The sequence below is a fragment of the Ochlerotatus camptorhynchus genome, unplaced genomic scaffold, assembly GCF_037179485.1.
Source record: "Ochlerotatus camptorhynchus isolate MF236.1 unplaced genomic scaffold, CSIRO-AGI_Acam_v1.1 ptg000112l, whole genome shotgun sequence".
NCBI lineage: Eukaryota > Metazoa > Arthropoda > Insecta > Diptera > Culicidae > Ochlerotatus > Ochlerotatus camptorhynchus.
Genome location: NW_027040602.1, coordinates 301679 through 319758, shown reverse-complemented (window position 1 = coordinate 319758; position 18080 = coordinate 301679). Strand labels below are relative to the sequence as shown.

Below are 18080 nucleotides of genomic sequence, written 5' to 3'. Positions count from 1 at the left end.
ATAGACTATATAAATCGTTGGGAGTGACCGAGCTAAGAAAGTTAATGTACACTCCTTGGTTGTCCGATCTCCTGGGATGGAACACAGGTATTTACCCCTTGTGTTCGAGCGTACAGTCCTCCCTCCGTACAAGTGTGGACGGCACCGCCCACCCACTACCATCCCTCAATCGATCCAGCCAACCTCAGTCGAAGGACAACAGAGAGCGGTGTGCGGACATAACCTATACGGAGGGAATGCTGTATTCGCCTAGGTTATAGCGCCCTTGCTCTCTATTCGTTATTCGCTGTCTACAATGAGAAGAAACAATGCATGAACTTACAATACGCCCCGCATACATGTAGTACCGATATAAAATGTATATTGGTACTGCGTGTACACTTCCATCATCAAAGCAATTCCTGCTTTGTAGATGGCACGTATTTAGTAGGATGTCTCCTAAAAAAATAGGATGTCTAAAATCCATAGGATGAAAGTTAAGTCTCATCCGAATCAAATGATTCCAAATGCTACGGATTCATAGAAATTAAGTTTAAATAGATAAAAGTAAAAAAAGGAACAATCTCACCAAATCAGTCCAAGTGTATCCTTTGCAAGCAGTTCTGTCACGTTTGGTGTAGTAGTTCCGATCATAGACCCGCCTTACGGGGATCAATCCTCAGGTTTAATATAGTCAATTGCTCCTTGACGCAAACACGAAGCGACCGCTCATAAAATCATGCAACGCATAAATAAACTGAACTTAAAAACTATCACTTGCGATGCCACAAATTTCTGGAGCGGGAGCATAAGCGAAATCTAATTACAACTTCACAAAATTCGAGAAAAAACGGAGCAAAAATTGACGGCTGAAAATTTTCCATGTCTTTCTTCGAGCACAGCACACTACGATCCCCGAAGCTTTGCTTTGGTCTCGATTGGCCGTGCCTCCGGGCAGTTCGGCGGATTCATGTCTTTCGGCACGAAACATACATTTTGACTTTTGTACCATTCTAAAGTGTCCTTTGCGTAATGATCATCGGCAGCAATCGCTTCTGGAGACATTCCTTAACGTATTTCTGAGTGTTCATCGTCTCCGTTGTGATGCGGGGACTAGATGTTTTACCACACTCGCATATTGCCTGCCAAACCATAACCTTCTTACCGAATTTTTCGGTAAAAATTGCCTTCTCCGTTTCGGGGATGTCCTTGCCTTCGCTTACAGTATAGAATTGTGGTCCGGGAAGCGCTTTGTAATCTAGTTTACGTTTCGTCGTCCATTATTATACACCCAGAATTTCGACACAATAACGAATCGTAGAGTTTGCGGGCCGTGGTTTCACGGACGCGGCCTGTTTTGGGTTCCTTTTGGGTTTTTTCTGCATCCGGTATGTTTTTAGCCAAAGTCTGCACGCATGACGTTACTCGACGAGGTCCCTAGTTTTTTCGCAACATCCTGAACGGAAGTCGCTGGTTTTCGTTTGTAGGCATCCCTGATCTTTTTATCGATATCCGGACTTACAGGACCGGATTTCCGGCCACTCTTCGGCGCATCTTCAAACGTACACTGTTCTCTATATTTTTAATCGCAGTTCGTACCGCTCCGACGCTTACACCCTCTTCCTTGGCCAATTTTCTCAAGGAGAGTCCGCTCACAGTGCACCATTTGTGCACGATACTTTTTCGTTGTTCCGGAGTAAGACCACGAATTTTGACAGGAAACACTAAACTGAGCACTTTTTTGATGCTATGTCATTCAGAAATGAGCAAACAAAAGGACGCAGCCAAAACACGTTGAAATATTTCATTATATTCAAAGTGACCGTTAAAATAAGGTGTGCTTATACTTTCTGGAACAGTCTATATTCAAGCTGGAAAAACTTGGATCTATTTTGGAGCACTCTCCAATATCTTGAAGCAGTGCATCAGGCTGAACGATGTTCCTTTCTTGGTGTTATACAGCATAAGCGCTTGCTGTAACACGTCCTCCGCAGAAGCACCATTTTGCTGACGAGATTGAACCTGTGCCAGGCAGCCAGCAAAATTGTCCTCACTTTTGTTTATGGTTGACCACCTGGACTTTATTCCTTTCATTCCCCGCCGCTCGAGATCAGCAGCAAAGTTTTTCTACAGCGTTTCTGCATATTATGGTTTGTTCAAAAGTTATGAATTTTTGAAAAAATATCGATTCTGAGAACCACTCTAACATGGAAATGGTCACCCTAATGACAAAACAAAAAAATACGGATATTTTGCGATAAGGAACAAAACTACAATCTTTTTCGAAATTCTGAGATCCACTATATCGTTTTGCAACTGTAATGATATTGTAAGAAACAATATTTATAAATATATATGAGTATTATATTCTATCTATAATAGATCCCGTTTAGCTTGTACCGTTACTGAATCATACACCTAACAGCAGATCGTTAACTTTCCGTGTCAGCGCTTTTGAAACAATGGTAACGAATCGAAATAAACATGTGGATATTTTGTAATTTTAGAATCGGTGGTCGGCAGCAAGAAAACCGTTGAAGACGACGACGACGACGACGACGAAAATCCGGTGGACGATGATAATGACGATGACGATGACGATGCCGATGCTATCGCCAAAGAAATCGATCAGTTGGCTGACGACGACGACGATGATGATGATGATGATGACGGAAAGACACCATTCGATGAAGAGGTGCGTTTAGCAGGAATTTTTGATCTTGAATTAAGTGTTTTATTATTTGCAAATTTAAGAACCAAACTAACGCTTTGAATGATCAAGTTAACAAATTGAGAGCAGGCGTTGGAGGAGATCATAAGACTGAAGATGTTGTAGATATGAAAGATGCTGCCAATAATGAGAAGGTAAGTCTAAGAGTTAGTTTACACGCTTCTGAACAGTTGTTTGAGTTTGCGTTTGTTTGAAACATGTAGCCTGTCAAGTTACAAGATTCTGTAACCAATGAGCTGCCTGTAGAACCTGTGATAAGTGCTGAGGTACTTAAGAGTCAGATGGATGAGTTAGTGGAAAATTATAATAAACTAGCCGAGATGATGAACTTGCCAAAGGAAGAACCTTCTGGGCAAGTAAATCCCGGAATCGCTGTTTCTAAGGTAAGAATTTTGCTTTGAAGAAATCTTATTTGAATGCAGTTGTGTTATGATCACTGTTTGTAAAATATCTCATTTCGATTCGCAGGACGACGATGACCAACTAACTGACGAACCTTCTTATAACAAGGCTAATGCTGACAACAATGATGATGATGATGACGACGATGATGATGATGATTTTGAAAATTTCGTCGACAACGATGGCGGCGAAGAAGAGTACCTCGCAAAGTTACGGAAGGAGCAGGAGGAGCGAAGCCAACAGAAGCAACAACAAGAAAAAGACGAGCCCCGAGAACAATCATCCCGTAAGTATCGTGATCACGGAGAATAAGTTCACTGCTCTTTTGCTACAGAATCACAATGAAAAATTTTAAGGCTCCATTCATTCACTCATTCCCATGGAAATACTTTCGAGAAAGTGCAACTTATGGCTTTCCCTTCAAAATATATTAGAAAAAAAAACTACTTCGGACAATGCAAAATTATTTCGACAAGAAAATTTTCAAAATTTCATTCAAACAAATTCCCGTTCTTCGGGTTCATCTGTCTTTTGCTGACCGAGCATTCCGACATTTCCAGTTGTGGTGCAGATCTTAGTTGGTGCTGCACTGATTGGCGCCGCTCGAATCGTGTTGATGCCTTCCTCGCGTGGTTCGACTCCACAGCCCCAATCAACGCCCCAAACGGCGCCATCGAGTGAGTGTTAGGCGTGTCTTTTCTTCTAAATTGTTGTTTTTTGATGTTGTTTTTAGTTCTTTACTCTGGATGTGACACTCTGTTTACCAGTTTTGTTTTATTTTCATGTTACTTTTCACCATTTTATTTGACTTTGTGGCTATTATTGCATGGCCTAACACTTGCCTTTTATTTTGGTGTCCGTTTTCTTTTCTCTTACGGGATTTCTTATAATCAAAATTATTACACTCAAACAACTGTTCTTCCCTAACACCCCAAAAGAATCACGTGTATGCGCGCTAATAAATTGCACTTTCCGTATCCGTGTTTCAAAGTTCACACATTCAGTATTTGTATTTAAAACCAAAATAGCATTCTCTAGGACTACACTGCACATAAAACGCTGCTGTTGTTGCTGCTGCTCGTTCCAATCACTGGTTATAAAGTGTATCTGCCTTGTAATAAAGAGCAAACCCGAAAGCTCGGTCCAAAATGGTAGTATATAGTAATGTTAAAATTGCATGCAGAAATGGGTGTGATTTCGTGTCCCTTTCTCCAAATAAGAGTGCTAAAATTGGGTACTGCTTGCTTTCGTTCTGCTATTCAAGATAGCACATATCAGCAGTCGCAAGAGGAGCCACTAGAAGAACCGGTGGTGGGCAGCTTGGATGACCGGTTACTGAGAAATGAAATGGCAGCCGCCAATCTGGCCGAGAAGGCCGAGCGGATTGAGGAATTGCTTAACCCGTCCCAGGGTATTGCGCAGCCCCGTTCGGTCGTCGAGGATTTCATCAATGCTGGAAGTGGACATGGACAGAGCGATGAGACTGAATACATTGAAGGAAGTGGTGAGTAGCTGGAGAATCATTGTTAACGCTGAACTCGACATTACTTGTTTTTCTCAGATGACTCAGAATAGTGTAAAGCCCTCTAGTAAAAGTGTGGACGACTGTCACCACAAAACTGGAAAAAGTTGTTCCAATCGAGCAAACCAGTGCATTTTGACGGTTCGATTGGAACTACTTTCGACAGACGTCCATACTTTTACTCATGTTCGAGTAGTTTTTCCGGGAAAAGCTCGGAAAATGTTACTTTGTGAGCAAATACACTTTTTGCAAAATTGAGTCTATTATCTATATGATATTGTAAGCCAAGAATGATTACACAAGTCGACAAGGAACTGCCGAAGGGTCGGAATTTCTCATTAATTAATACTACACTTTTCAACATCCGTCTGAAAACTAACACTCTCTGTCAGATTTAATTACGGTCAAATCTGTAGACATTAACATGATTAACCCGATACCTTGGGCATACGAAACTGAACTGGACAGGTATTTACTAGGTATCTTTCTTATAGTTTAAATAAGTACACGACTGGATTCGTTTGATCACAAAATACTTCTGTTTATTCAATCCTCGAAAGCACACTTTATAAGCTACATGCTTGCTCTCTCATGTGCTCTTTTCTCCTACATCAATCGACTGAGAGGAAATATCGTTTTACCGAAACTGGGGACTTTCTATCTTGCCACCACAACTCCTCCTTCCTTAAGAAAAGCCTTAGGCTCATGCTCAAATTCCTAACTGTCTTTAAAATCATTTTTCGATAACTTTCAATTACAATAATTCAAATCATTTAAACATAATATAACTAATTTGAACGAATTTAAAATTCAATAATAAACATATTCATCTTTTCTTCTCTTCTTTGTACGACGCTTCGATCGCCGCACTGGCTCTACTGCACTTGAAGTTCTATCTTCTTCAAAAGCAGGAACCTCTTGAAATACGAACGAATCCGCTGCGAATCCATAAAAATCGGATTCGGAATCTTCTTCTTCTTCTCTACGACGTTTGCTATAGGGTTGATCAATTCGATCGTTCTGTTGTGGAACCAAAGCTTCCTTGAATAAGCCAGAATCGGTTGCGTATCCATAAAAATCTGAACTTGCTGTTTCTTCTTCTTCATTCTGAAATTCTACGCTGCTTCGTCTGGTGTTGTTGTTGTTGTTGTTGTTGTTGTTGTTAGCAGAAGGCTGTGCTGAACCTGAATTCTCTTCATGGAAAACCAAACACTTTCTAGTTTTCAAACGAGAGTCAGGTGGGACTTTGATCTGTCGCCTATGTGCAGAAATCACTCTGCCACCAAGCGATACTTTTGATGTCTTCCACCGTTTCATCCTCCGTCAGGGCGTTTACTCGTTGCTTGGGAGCCGATGAACAAGAAAATTTACTCCTCCATCCCGTCGTAGAATAAATCGAGCCATGTCCGTCCCATTAGCGGGATGAAATCCTTTTCGCATCGTAGCACCACCAAAAACAGCTCCTTTCTCAGTCCGTTCAACCGTGCGTCAACCTTCACTTTACCAACAACATCCAGCTTGTTTCCGTCAATCACAAACAACCTCTTCTTACACATTTCAATAGGGCATTTTTTAAAGTTTCTTAGGAAAAGCTCCTCAGATATAACGCTTTCGGCAGATCCGCAATCTACCTCCATCTTCATTCTACGATTTTCTATTACTACTTCAGCGTAACACGGTTCATTACCTCTACGTTTTGACGAGATCATCATGCAAGCTAAATCTTCATCGTCCGATTCTATGCTCAACTCATCTTTTAATCTCTTGAAAAGGCCAGAAGTATGTGCAACTGGCGAAGGCTTAGGAGAGTCAATAAACTTTACCCCATGGCGGTTTTTACGAGGGCTCTTACGTTTAAGACGGAAACAAAATTTCTTAGTGTGCCCCTTCTTATTACAGAAAGAGCAAACAAAAGTTTTATTTGTGTTTTTATCCTGACTTCTGCTCCTATAAGAAAAGGATCGATTGTGACTCCTATTTATACTCCTACTCCTGTTGCGGTAGTCCCTTTCCGCAGGTGTACGCTCTGGTCGTCGACCCAACCTGGCAATCACATTACCTCTGCGCTCATCGTCCCTGTCCATAAAACGAGTTCTATCAGAAGATAATTCCTGGTTAACGATAAGCTTTTCCGCTCTTTCGGAAGTCAAGTCGTCCTCATCAAAAAGCCGCTTCTGCAACTGGCGGTCATAAACACCAATCACTAAAGCGTCACGGATAGCCCGTTCTTTAAAAACACCAAAATCGCAATGTTCAGCAAGCTGCTTAATGGCAAGTACGAAGTCTTCCGACTTTTCATTTGTCCCTTGCCTACGCGTCCAAAATTTATATGTGTGGATCACATCTGAATCCTTCTTATCAAACCTCTTCTTGAGCGCTTCAGTTAATTGTTTATAAGTTAATTCCTTGAAATTATTGCCCGGAAACAAAAGTTTTAGCTGAGTGAAAACTTCAGTTCCACAAACAGCTAGAAAAGAGGTCTTATATCTATCCTCACTGTAATTGTTGTGCAAAAATTGCCACTCCAGCTGTTCGAGGTACTGGGAAAAGGGAATCGTACCCGGAATGAATGGTTCGCTGGTTGTTGACATCGACATCCTGTTTTATCGCTGCGACGAACCAAAGCTCGGTCCGTTTCTGAGCGGCCAATAAGCGTCCAAAACAGCACTAAATCCAAGCAACGAATAGATCCAGCTGCTAACAACAACAACAGCATGCAAGAAAAATCTTCAAATCCTGGTCGCAACAACAGCAGCAGTATTTCTAACCGGCAACAGCAGGAATATTTTCACTATCAGCTTCAACAGTCTCACTAGCAGTAATTCTCACTTTTAGAGTTCGATGAACTACACCAAACGGTCAGTGAACTGCGTCAAGCGGTCGTTAAACTGCAACAAGCGGTCGCTGCAACAAGCGGTCGATGAACCAAACTAACGGGTCACTGAACTGCACCAAGAGGTCGATGAACCACACTAACTTTACTGGTAGAAGGTGTAAACAAAGCACCGAACACCGCTTTAGAAAACTTTTCGATCTGTTTCTCGCTGACACTTCACCAACACTGAGCCGAAACGGTAAAATCGGTTTTACCACCTTACCACAGTTTATTGTGATGGCGTCAAAAAGCTCTTGTCTGGTGACGAAAGTATTGATTTCTCACGGAGGTGCACTTGGAAGAAAAAGAATAAAAAAAAATGTATAAGAATCTGAGAGCCAACAAAATGCAATGGCGTCCAAAAGAAAAGGTGCTCGTTGTCTTTGCTTTCTACGAACAATTACGCAGAACAAAAAACTATTCTTTTGCTACAAGAATTAAAAAAAATCGATTAGTGTAGTTTTGGCGGAAAAAGACTCTAAAATCACTTCCGACACCACTTAACGACGACTAAAATTGGGCATTAAAATAAAATCACTGGCACGCCGTGCAATGCGGGATAAAAATGATTTCACAGATAATTTTACTAATCACAGATTTTTTTTTATCAAATACTACTAGTACTACATACGCCAATAAAATCACGCCAAAGTGCTTTTTAGGTCACACGCGGTCGTGAAAAATTGGTGCACACTTGAAAAAATTACTTTATCCTTTATCCTCGTCGCCACTGAACTGGACAGGTATTTACTAGGTATCTTTCTTATAGTTTAAATAAGTACACGACTGGATTCGTTTGATCACAAAATCCTTCTGTTTATTCAATCCTCGAAAGCACACTTTATAAGCTACATGCTTGCTCTCTCATGTGCTCTTTTCTCCTACATCAATCGACTGAGAGGAAATATCGTTTTACCGAAAGTGGGGACTTTCTATCTTGCCACCACAGAAACGAATGGTTCAAAGTTATCCATGTTCAAACATTTGACCAAAAGTTGTTGTTCTACGATTTTTGTAAATTTTTAAGTGTCCAAGGTTTTCAATATTCAAAAAGTATAAGCTTTTTAGTTTTTCTAAAACGAAAATATTGAACTAGGTCATTTGTTATTTAATTTATTAGTAATTCTTATACGTTTTTAGCCTTATCCAAGCGTTGACAAATGAGTGGGCGAGCCCCGTAATTTCAACGTTCAGGGTTCGACCACAGTATGCTCCGTTTTGTTATTTTAAAACAAATAATATTGTTTTTTCATAAGGCAAACTTATGAATATCGATACACGGCGAATAAGAACGACTCAAATTTGAGTTTAGTTCACTCATAATCGCCAAAAGTGCAGGAACTCAGCGATGAGTAAAATTTGTCTCATGGTTTCCTGTGGAAAACCTAAAAAATCTGCCGGAAAATGAGAAAATTGACGAAAATTTTATTCAGTCTCGGAGTAGTACCAATAGACTGAGTGAATCCAATATTTACTTTTCTCAAATTCGGGAATTTTTCCCTGGAAAGTCCTGGGAAAACATGAGGCAAAATAACTCATCGCTGAGTTCCTGCACTTTTGGCGATTATGAGTGAACTAAACTCAAATTTGGGTTGTTCTCATTCGCCGTGTACAACTTTGCCTCAGACGTCATTTCGATCACGTCACGGTTTCGTGTTATAATTTTTAAGGGAAGTAAAGCCGTTGGTCCCGGCCCAGGTGTGTTAAATGGGTGAGATATCCTACGCAGGTGTGGAAGCTGCCTTCCTGCACATTTGATTGCCGGCAATGGATGGCAATCGATGTCCGTCGGTGATTGGCACTAGATTGAGATTATCTTAACTCTTTCCGTTTTTGAATTGTTTGTTCTGAAAAAGGCTTTTTGTTTTTCAAATGGTGTTTTTTTTTCTTCTTCTGGTGTCCTTTTGATCGTTTGGGACGGCTACCGTGTAGCTGATGAAAAAATAGTGATTATTGGTAGCTATAATTTTAAAAGTTTGTTTGTGACATTCAATTCTGAATCATGCTATTATTACTTACCTACATCAGTAAGTATAGGCCGATGGTTAGAGAAACAGGTGATGAATACTTTACATCTAAGATCTGAAATATGTAGCGCAAAGTTCGTGAGTGGTCGGAACAAACGTGTTTGCTCTTAGTTCTTTTAATTATTCGAAAATCTACTATCTTGAATCCTTCTGTATTTGAATTGGTGGCCCTGAAAAGGGCTGTTTGTTTGTTGGGCAAATCCACTCGCCCGAACCTGATACATAGATGACATTGCTTCACGACGCCGATGATGTAACGCACAACGCACTTAACGATGGTGGCCCACAGCGTTGGGTCTCATGACACATCTGTGGCCGATCAGAAGTGATGCAACGTTTTTACTACGGGCTGGAGCGTTCCTACCAGACCAAGACGTGCTCCGGCCAGCACTGAATTGGATTGTTGTGAAAGAACAACTAGCGTCACTTGGCTCTTTCACATCAGCGCAAGTCGATGCCGACCAGATGACGGTGGCCCAGTCATGCGCCTATTGTGGGAAACCTTCCCTTCGATCGATGTGGATGCATTCGTCGTCGTCTTAGTATTGGTGCGATACGTGCTGTTCCACTGTACTGTACGTCGTGTCCGACGCTTATCCGTCCGTTGTTCGACAGTAAATGACGAAGAAAACGATTTGGCAAGCGTTGTTATTACCGCTGCTGTTCTCCTTCCTTCCCCTGGTGAAATGGTGAGCGGTCAACCGAGCATTGAGCTCGCTCATGTGAGCATGCGCAATGTGTCGTGTGTTCGATTTGCCTGAATTTTGATTTTTTTTTTAATGTGACCCCCAGTATAGAAATTAAAGGCGTAGTCCTACTTCAAAATTCCCCCCATATGAATGTGGTCCAGTCTAATGCTGATGTGTTATTTTCTGACTATATATGTAAATTTTTTGTCAAACTTTTACGAAAACTGTTTCTTCAAAAGTTTTGTCAATTTTCGTTAAAAATGGCCAACACTGTCCATTAAAAATGGTGACCATTTCCAATAGCAATATGTGTTCAAATATCTGGCTATTCTTATTAGTAAGCGGGATCAATTACGTTGATTTTTTAATTAATTTCGATAGAAGCTGTGATTGATTTTGTTAAAGATTGTGATTAATTTCATTCGAATCAGTGTTCACTCGGCTGTCGATAGAAGCAGTCATGCGATCATCTATTTACTCGGCAGCAACCATTGTGTGGTCCTCCTAATTGTTCTTCATCAGCACTTCCTTCGGTCGATGCGTCGTCGACTTTGGAAAGCAACCGTTTCGTGATGAGTCTGTGAGTGATGACCACGTTTTGCGTCGATTGCTGCAATGGAAGCGCTCTGCCACCCGTTGGCAATACTGCCATACAATGAAACCACTGGAAGCGAATCCCGTTCTGATGGAGGAGGCTTATTGAATAGCGGAAGATAAAGTGTTTATTGTGTGGTACCTTTTAACTATAGTTAACGTGCTAGATCACGTATGATCTGATGAGTTCTTCTCAGACAGGTTTCTCTGAACCTTTCCAGGATAAAAACTCTCCGTTCTTCTAATGTCTGAATTCCAGCCAGGAGGTGGATCTCAGAATTTCTAGTTCACGGGGGACTGTTTAGGATCATCCTAAGGATCTTATTCTGGATCCTTTGGAGTTTGAGGTGATGGCATTTGTTGCAACTCTCCCAGATTGGCATACCGTTACCGATTACGGGAAGGATGATTTGTTTGTGCACAGCAAGCTAATTTTTCAGGGACAGGGTAGACCTCCTGTTGATGAGTGGATACAGGGATCTTATCAGGATGTGCTCCCTGAAAATCAGCTTGCTGTCTAGTGTTAAGCCGAGGCAGATCTTATGATTTAGAGTGTGAAAAGATGATGACCTGGGTCTTTGCCACGTTGATACGGATCTTCCAGTTGTTCTAATATTCAGACAGGACGTCCAGGCCTATCTGAAGTTTGGCAGTCAGAGACAACGATCCACCATTAAGGAGAGCCGGCATTGCGTAGGTGTACAGGTTGAATAAAATGCGGCCAAGGATGCTTCCTTGTGGAACCCCGGCACCGATGATGAAAGCAACCGATGTGATGCCATTCAGAGAGACTCGGAACGTCCTGTCCGATACATAGTTATTTATTACCTTCACTAGGAAGATTGGAAGACCTTACTGCTGCAATTTGAACACCAGGCCATCATATCAGACATTGTCGAATGCCTTTTCAACGTCCAACAACGCCATGGCAGATGTTTTCGACACAGACTTGTTCCGTCTGAGAATGTTTGTTACTCGAGTCAGCTGGTGGACGGTCAAACTGTTCCTCAAGTAACATGAGCACAGGCGCGATGACACTGGTCTTATATAGTTGCTGCTGGTTGACCGCAACCACGTAATTGATTAATTTCATGATCCAGTCATCTTTAAGCACGTTGTGGTGCGTCAATTTTGCTCACGCGGGTTTTGTGTCTGGCAAAATTATCAAAATTAACTCATAAGGGGAAATATTGTTGTCGCCCTGGAAAGGACAGTTTTGATTTGATGCGTCAACCGTGTCGTGACCGGACCGAGGTTTCCAGCCAATGAGATTCCGTTTACATAGGTCTATCGCGCTCACGCTTACTGTATTCCACACTAACTCTATTTACTACACACCGGTCCGCATGTCGATCGATATGAACACGTCCGAAGTTCCAACGGAAATGCGGCTTCGGCTTGTTTCGTTTGGGACCAACTATGTGATGGCTGTGTTAGGAAAGACACCTTATGGTCTAAGCATATGTATGAAACATTTTGATGCTACCAATTTTAGTTAAATTTCTTAACTGTTTAACTATTTTCATTATTTATACTATATGCCACAAAATTGCTGAATGAAGGCCCCGTCGAATGGCATACTGCATGACATATTTCACATTAATGCTTTGGAGAAATATGCGTTCAAAACCTGACCCTTTTCGTTACATGTTCATTTTTCGTACTCGCATATAGAAAAGTCAAAAAAATAAATATAGTCTGAACATTTGAACTTCTAAACGTTTTTGTAGGAAGTTATAGTACACAGCAAAAATTTTTGCATTTATTCACGTAAACTTGTATTTCAATTCACGCAAACGAGCAACTCATGAAATGTCTCAGAACTTTACATTATTCATAATGTAAACTTATTTGATATGTGACGCTCCTTTTATGTGCATCATTGAATCTCTTTAAAAAAATCTGAATTACGTATCTTCACAAAATCAAGCAATAAGTTTCCAAACAATTTAAACATCTTCCTGATAATAATACTTAATACTTAAAAAAACTGAAATTCATTGCTTTTTGTGTAAATCGAAGTGAGAGTCGAGGAGTAGGAGTCGGAGTCGATTATTTTCAAATCAGTGGAGTAAGAGTCGGTCTATTTAGCCCTGTTCAAATGATAATGTTTTTCGATAAAAGGAATTTCATTCAAATGCAAGTTGTGTCGAGTTTATGTTTTTACTGCATTATTCTCTATTTTGATGAAAAATCTTGCTCATTTTTTATAATTTCGTAGCAACACTCATCGAAGGCGACGAAGGTGAACTCTATTACGGCGACGAAGATGAAGAGTACGACTACGAGCAAGAAGAGTACGGCGAAGAGCTAGAAGAAATCGAAGAAGAGGAAGAGGAAGAATTTGACGAGGAAGAAAAAAAACTTGAAGAACAGGAGCATTACAGAATCGGTTCCTTTGTACCGACTACTTTCGAAGAGTTCAGTTCCATGTATCGTGCACCTTCTGGCATGCAGACTAACGAGTCCATTCCAATACCTTCGGAAACGCTTGCTCCAGAACAAACGATTGCGGCATCTCCTACAGCACCTCCGGAAATATTTAAGAATGATTCACCGAAAAGCGTTCACAAGGAATCCCCCCTGATGAAGGAGAAACCTCCAAAGGGAGCCCTGAATAAGCTGATCTACGGACTCCACAAGGAACCATTGATTACAGCCGAAGATTTCCAGCAACCGATGGAGCAAGGTGAGACTCAAAGTGTCCCTACGGCAATGCATTCGGACATTCATTCACCACCCTATTATGAACCTGCCCAAGACCCTAGATCCAAACCCTCCGCATCAGAACTTAGTACTGCAAGCATTAAAATTCTTACCACTACCATTACCCCTGATCCTGAACCTGAACCGGCCATTGAAGCAGCCCAAGCATCCACGAGTCAATCTGCGCGAGAGAAACATGTGGAATTCTTGCTTCCTGAAGATACACCGGAAGTTCTGTTACCCGAAGAGGATCTGCCAACGGATGAACCCGAAGAGGTGATCGACAATGGCAGCAAGGAAAACTTGTTCATTCCATATGACGAAGGAGATGCCGACGAGTTGTACGAAGATGATTTGATCTATGAGGACGAGGAAGAGCTGAATTCGGTACTATTGCGACAGTATGCGTCCGATGAAGAGGAAGAGCCATTTTCAGATGACGATGTATCGGATATAGATGATTCGGAGTTGATGAAACGGCTCGAAGAAAAGTATGGCAAATTGGAGGTGAAGAAAGATCCCGAAGTGCAACCCCAAGAAGACGACGATGAAGACAGCTGGACAAGTATATCTTCGCATAGACTAGTCGATAGTAGAGTAGACGGTGCACGAGTGCCATCATTTTGAGTCATCCTTCTTTATGTCATCGTAGCAATTACCTATACACTCATTGATAAAATCATCACCTCTTTGGCATTTACAATGTGATTCTGTAGTAAAGAGTGTGTAGTACGGGAAAATATTTTCTTTTTGTTTCTGTTATTCTCTGAGGAAGTTTGTCGAAATTTCTGATTGATGTTCTTTTTTGTACTATTTCCGTAGAGATTCCCTCTAGGCCTAGTGAGTCTCAGACCTACGAGGAAGAACTGAATCGAGCGAGAAGACATCTCGATGAGGTAAGTTTTGTTGAACTATATATTAACATTCCATGAGATTCAATGTGCTAAAAGAAAATCTTTTTTTTTTGTTGAATACTTTCCCAGGAATTCGGGTTCGAATAAGTTAGTTTACCTTTATCTTAAAGCTCAGTAATAAGAAATCAGCATAGAAAACACAAATACAGACACCTAAGTAAAAGAAATACACAGAGACAAACGTACTTACCGTTTTTAGTACACATTAAGACTTGATTGATTTGTAAGACATTTTAAAATGCCGCTATAAGGCTTAAGAAAACTTAAAAAAAAACAACTGACAACGGACCCAATGACCTAACACGTTGTACTACAATTTTTAGAACAGGTTGTGATGCTCATCTTATCTAATTTGTAGCTCAAGAAATAATACTGAAGAGAATGCGTTTGCCTTTCGATAACAACTTTACACCAAAGAATATCGTAAAAACATTGCACCGATCTGTGATTATCATGTTTAGTTATATTTTTTTTTTTTTAATTTTGTTTAACCTTCCCGAAAGATCAGGAAGTACTAACCTCAATTTTTCTTCACCCACACAAGATGGCGGATTATTCCAAAATTCTCAAATAATTCGCCATTCGAATTGTAAAGATTGAGCTTACTATTTCACCTCCCGAACTAATCTGATTTTTCCAATTAAACTAACCAAAGCCAGCAAAATGTGTGATTGAAATTTTCATTTTCTTTTGCATTTTCCTAACCTCAACGCTTTGGGTGTGATTTGCGCTAACCTCATTCATCAATCGGACGAATACACACGCACGCACGCACACACAAACACTACTGAATACCGTACGTGACAATCGGTAGCTGAAGAATCCCAAGCGAGCATTGGAAGAATATGAATTGCTACTTCAGAAGCAGCGGCGCCTAGTTCCGGCTCTGGTTGGCAAGGCACGTGCCCTGGATGCCCTGGCCGAACAGCAGAAAAGCAATGCACTCCTGGGTGAGGCGATCGACGCGTACCAGGATGTCGTATTCCTCGGTGATTCCGTAGATGACGAGACGGTTAAACGTGCAGCCGAACGATGCATCGATCGGTCCCGTTTCCGAGGACAGTATCTAAAAGTAGTCGAAGTGCATCGGGAACTGATTCGGCGGTTCGATTCCGAACCCAAGTATAGGAATCAGCTGGCAGTTACCTATCTACTATCGAATAGGTTAGTCAAAACGGGTTTAACGGTGACGTCGTTCTAATCGGGGAATCCTTATTTCTAGGTTAGCAGAAGCTAAGGCAGTCCTGCACGAAACTTTGATGCGCTGGATAGATGATGGGTTTGCTTTGGTCCATTATGGATTTGTACTGAAAAATCACGATAAGAACATGGAGCAAGCAGTGCAATATCTCCGGGAGGGTATCGAAACAGGACACGAAGGAACACAGGACGGACGATTCTATTTTCACCTGGGAGATGCACTGCAACGATTAGGACGTCAGGAAGAGGCCCTTAACGTGTATCGAGATGGGGCCGAAAAGAAGTTGTTCCTCTCGATGTATCAACGATCATTGTATAACGTTGATAGTCTCAAGACACGTCCATTTTGGACTATCGAGCAGACCACCTTCTCTAGTCAGCTGGAGCTTATCCGATCCCAGTGGACTGCCATTCGAGACGAAGGTCTCAAGCTGCTAAATTCAGCGGGGAATTTCAAAGACGAAGCTGAGAATCTCCGGGATACTGGCGATTGGAAGCAGTTTGAACTGTTCTTCCGGGGTCAACGAATAGACAGAAATTGTGCAAAAGCTCCGCTCACTTGCCGCCTGGTGGAACAATTTACGGCGGCGCGATCCTGCAAGCGGGGTCAGGTGAAGTTTAGTGTGATGCATCCGGGGACGCATGTGTGGCCTCACTGTGGACCAACGAACTGCCGAATACGAGCGCATCTTGGACTGAAGGTGCCGAGTGGCACGTCTATTCGTGTCGCAGATGAAACGAGGTAAGCTATACTGCACAGTTCGTAAAAGTTCATTTCTGTTATATGGCATATAATGCTCTACGTTCCAACGATGAAACATTCCGAATATTGTATGAAAACGATCAACTTGCTAACCAATTTGCAAGCTATAATTCTCGGAAGTGTCTAGTTAGTTATGTTAAAACATGTCGAGCACTAAACCAAAATCACATTTTCACTATTTTAGTAATAGCACAGACAAACAGACGTAACTCTTCATTGTGTATCTTCGTTCATGCATTTAAAGGTTGATTTGAATATTATCAGTTCCGCGAACTACTCGCCGCAGCGCTGGCATCGGATCAGTTTGACGTTTCTATATATTCTATAGAAATTTTATGCAATATTGTTTACGAGTTAGCGAGCAAGCTTGTTTTCCGCGAGAAGCCAGATAGATGTCGCTACTGATGTTATATGTTTTGCAGATACTATGTTTTCAAGAACAAGTTTTTCAAAGAGTTACGTCTGTTTGTTTGTGGTAATAGGTATCTTCGGTAATTTTCAACGGATTTCTTATGCTTCAATCTCGTTGAAAAGGATATTAGTTCCTCTTTCTTATGGTTCAATTGGTCATGTTACATGGTCCTTGATACGATTGTAAGTTCAATTTTTGTCGAGTCTGTAGACAAGCCGTTTTGGCAAGTTAAAACTGACAGTTGGGAAAACCTAACTTTTTGTTCATTGTCTTCTAGCCTTTTTTTCATATAGTGCTGTTAACAAGTTCTTATGGCAATTTTTATCAGCTACAACTTTGCAGAAAATCATTTTTCAGCCAAACGTCAAATTAAATAGTTATTAATTGTTTAAGAGGTTGATAATGGCAAGATTAAGCAACTGTATTGTGAGCATGTTTTTTGTCCTCTATTCTACGCGCCATAAACACCAATGTTGCCTGCTGAACAGTTGATTGAGCATAATTATAAAACATCAGTGACTTGAATCTTTAATAATTTTTGTTCCTTACATTATATCGAAAAGTAGTCTTGAACAAAGTTGTAGCTATCATTTTCTAAAGTAGAGTGCACTGGTGAATTATGAGATTGATATGAACCGAAATTATGGTTTCCCCATAGTAATTTCCATATAAACTTCAAATGGTTTGTGCCAAGTCAGTTTCTTATCAAATGAGTTTAAATTTTCGGAGGCTAATCAGGACCTGATTTGAAGCCGTTTGAGCACTGTGCAGCGAAAATTTCAAATTTTGCATCAGTCTAATGACAACCTTACCATCACGGTTAATTTTTACTTTTCACCATATTCGAGTTTCTGCATCCTTAATGACGACCACATGATTATGAAGTATGTAGACAAAGTTTCGGAGAAACAGGGAAATTATAAAGCTATTTTAGAATCAGGGATAACATTTTAGCTTACACGCAGAAAAATGGATTTTTGTTTCAGTGCCTAATGTATTTTGTTATTGATTCAAACATATTGTATCACTATTTCAACGAAACATATTTTTGAATCAACAAAATGGTTTTTAGAACCAACAAACAGATTATTGACTCTACAACCGGTTTGTTGATTCAAAAATATTTTTCTTTGAATTAACCGAATAATATATTTGAATCAATACCAAAAATATATTAGGCCCTGAGCCAAAAATATATCCATTTGAATTTAAAAATCATTTCTCTGTGTGTTTGTTTCGATAATATTCAACAAATCCAGCAATAAT

At 40.7% G+C, this 18080-nt stretch overlaps 1 protein-coding gene across 3 annotated transcripts in view; it reads left to right on the top strand.

Moving 5' to 3' along the window:
• The window catches only part of Asph (Aspartyl beta-hydroxylase), a 35127-nt gene that overhangs the window by 15824 nt on the left and 1223 nt on the right, over nt 1-18080 (top strand). For 2 of the 3 annotated variants that reach the window (XM_065219854.1, XM_065219852.1), the window contains 10 exons: nt 2487-2674; nt 2734-2844; nt 2914-3093; nt 3179-3398; nt 3673-3789; nt 4377-4616; nt 13041-14090; nt 14348-14421; nt 15254-15603; nt 15662-16381. In XM_065219854.1, coding sequence (XP_065075926.1) covers nt 2487-2674; nt 2734-2844; nt 2914-3093; nt 3179-3398; nt 3673-3789; nt 4377-4616; nt 13041-14090; nt 14348-14421; nt 15254-15603; nt 15662-16381 — 3250 coding nt within the window. The remainder of the gene's footprint in view (nt 1-2486; nt 2675-2733; nt 2845-2913; nt 3094-3178; nt 3399-3672; nt 3790-4376; nt 4617-13040; nt 14091-14347; nt 14422-15253; nt 15604-15661; nt 16382-18080) is intronic. The other variant, XM_065219853.1, reaches the window with a different exon arrangement.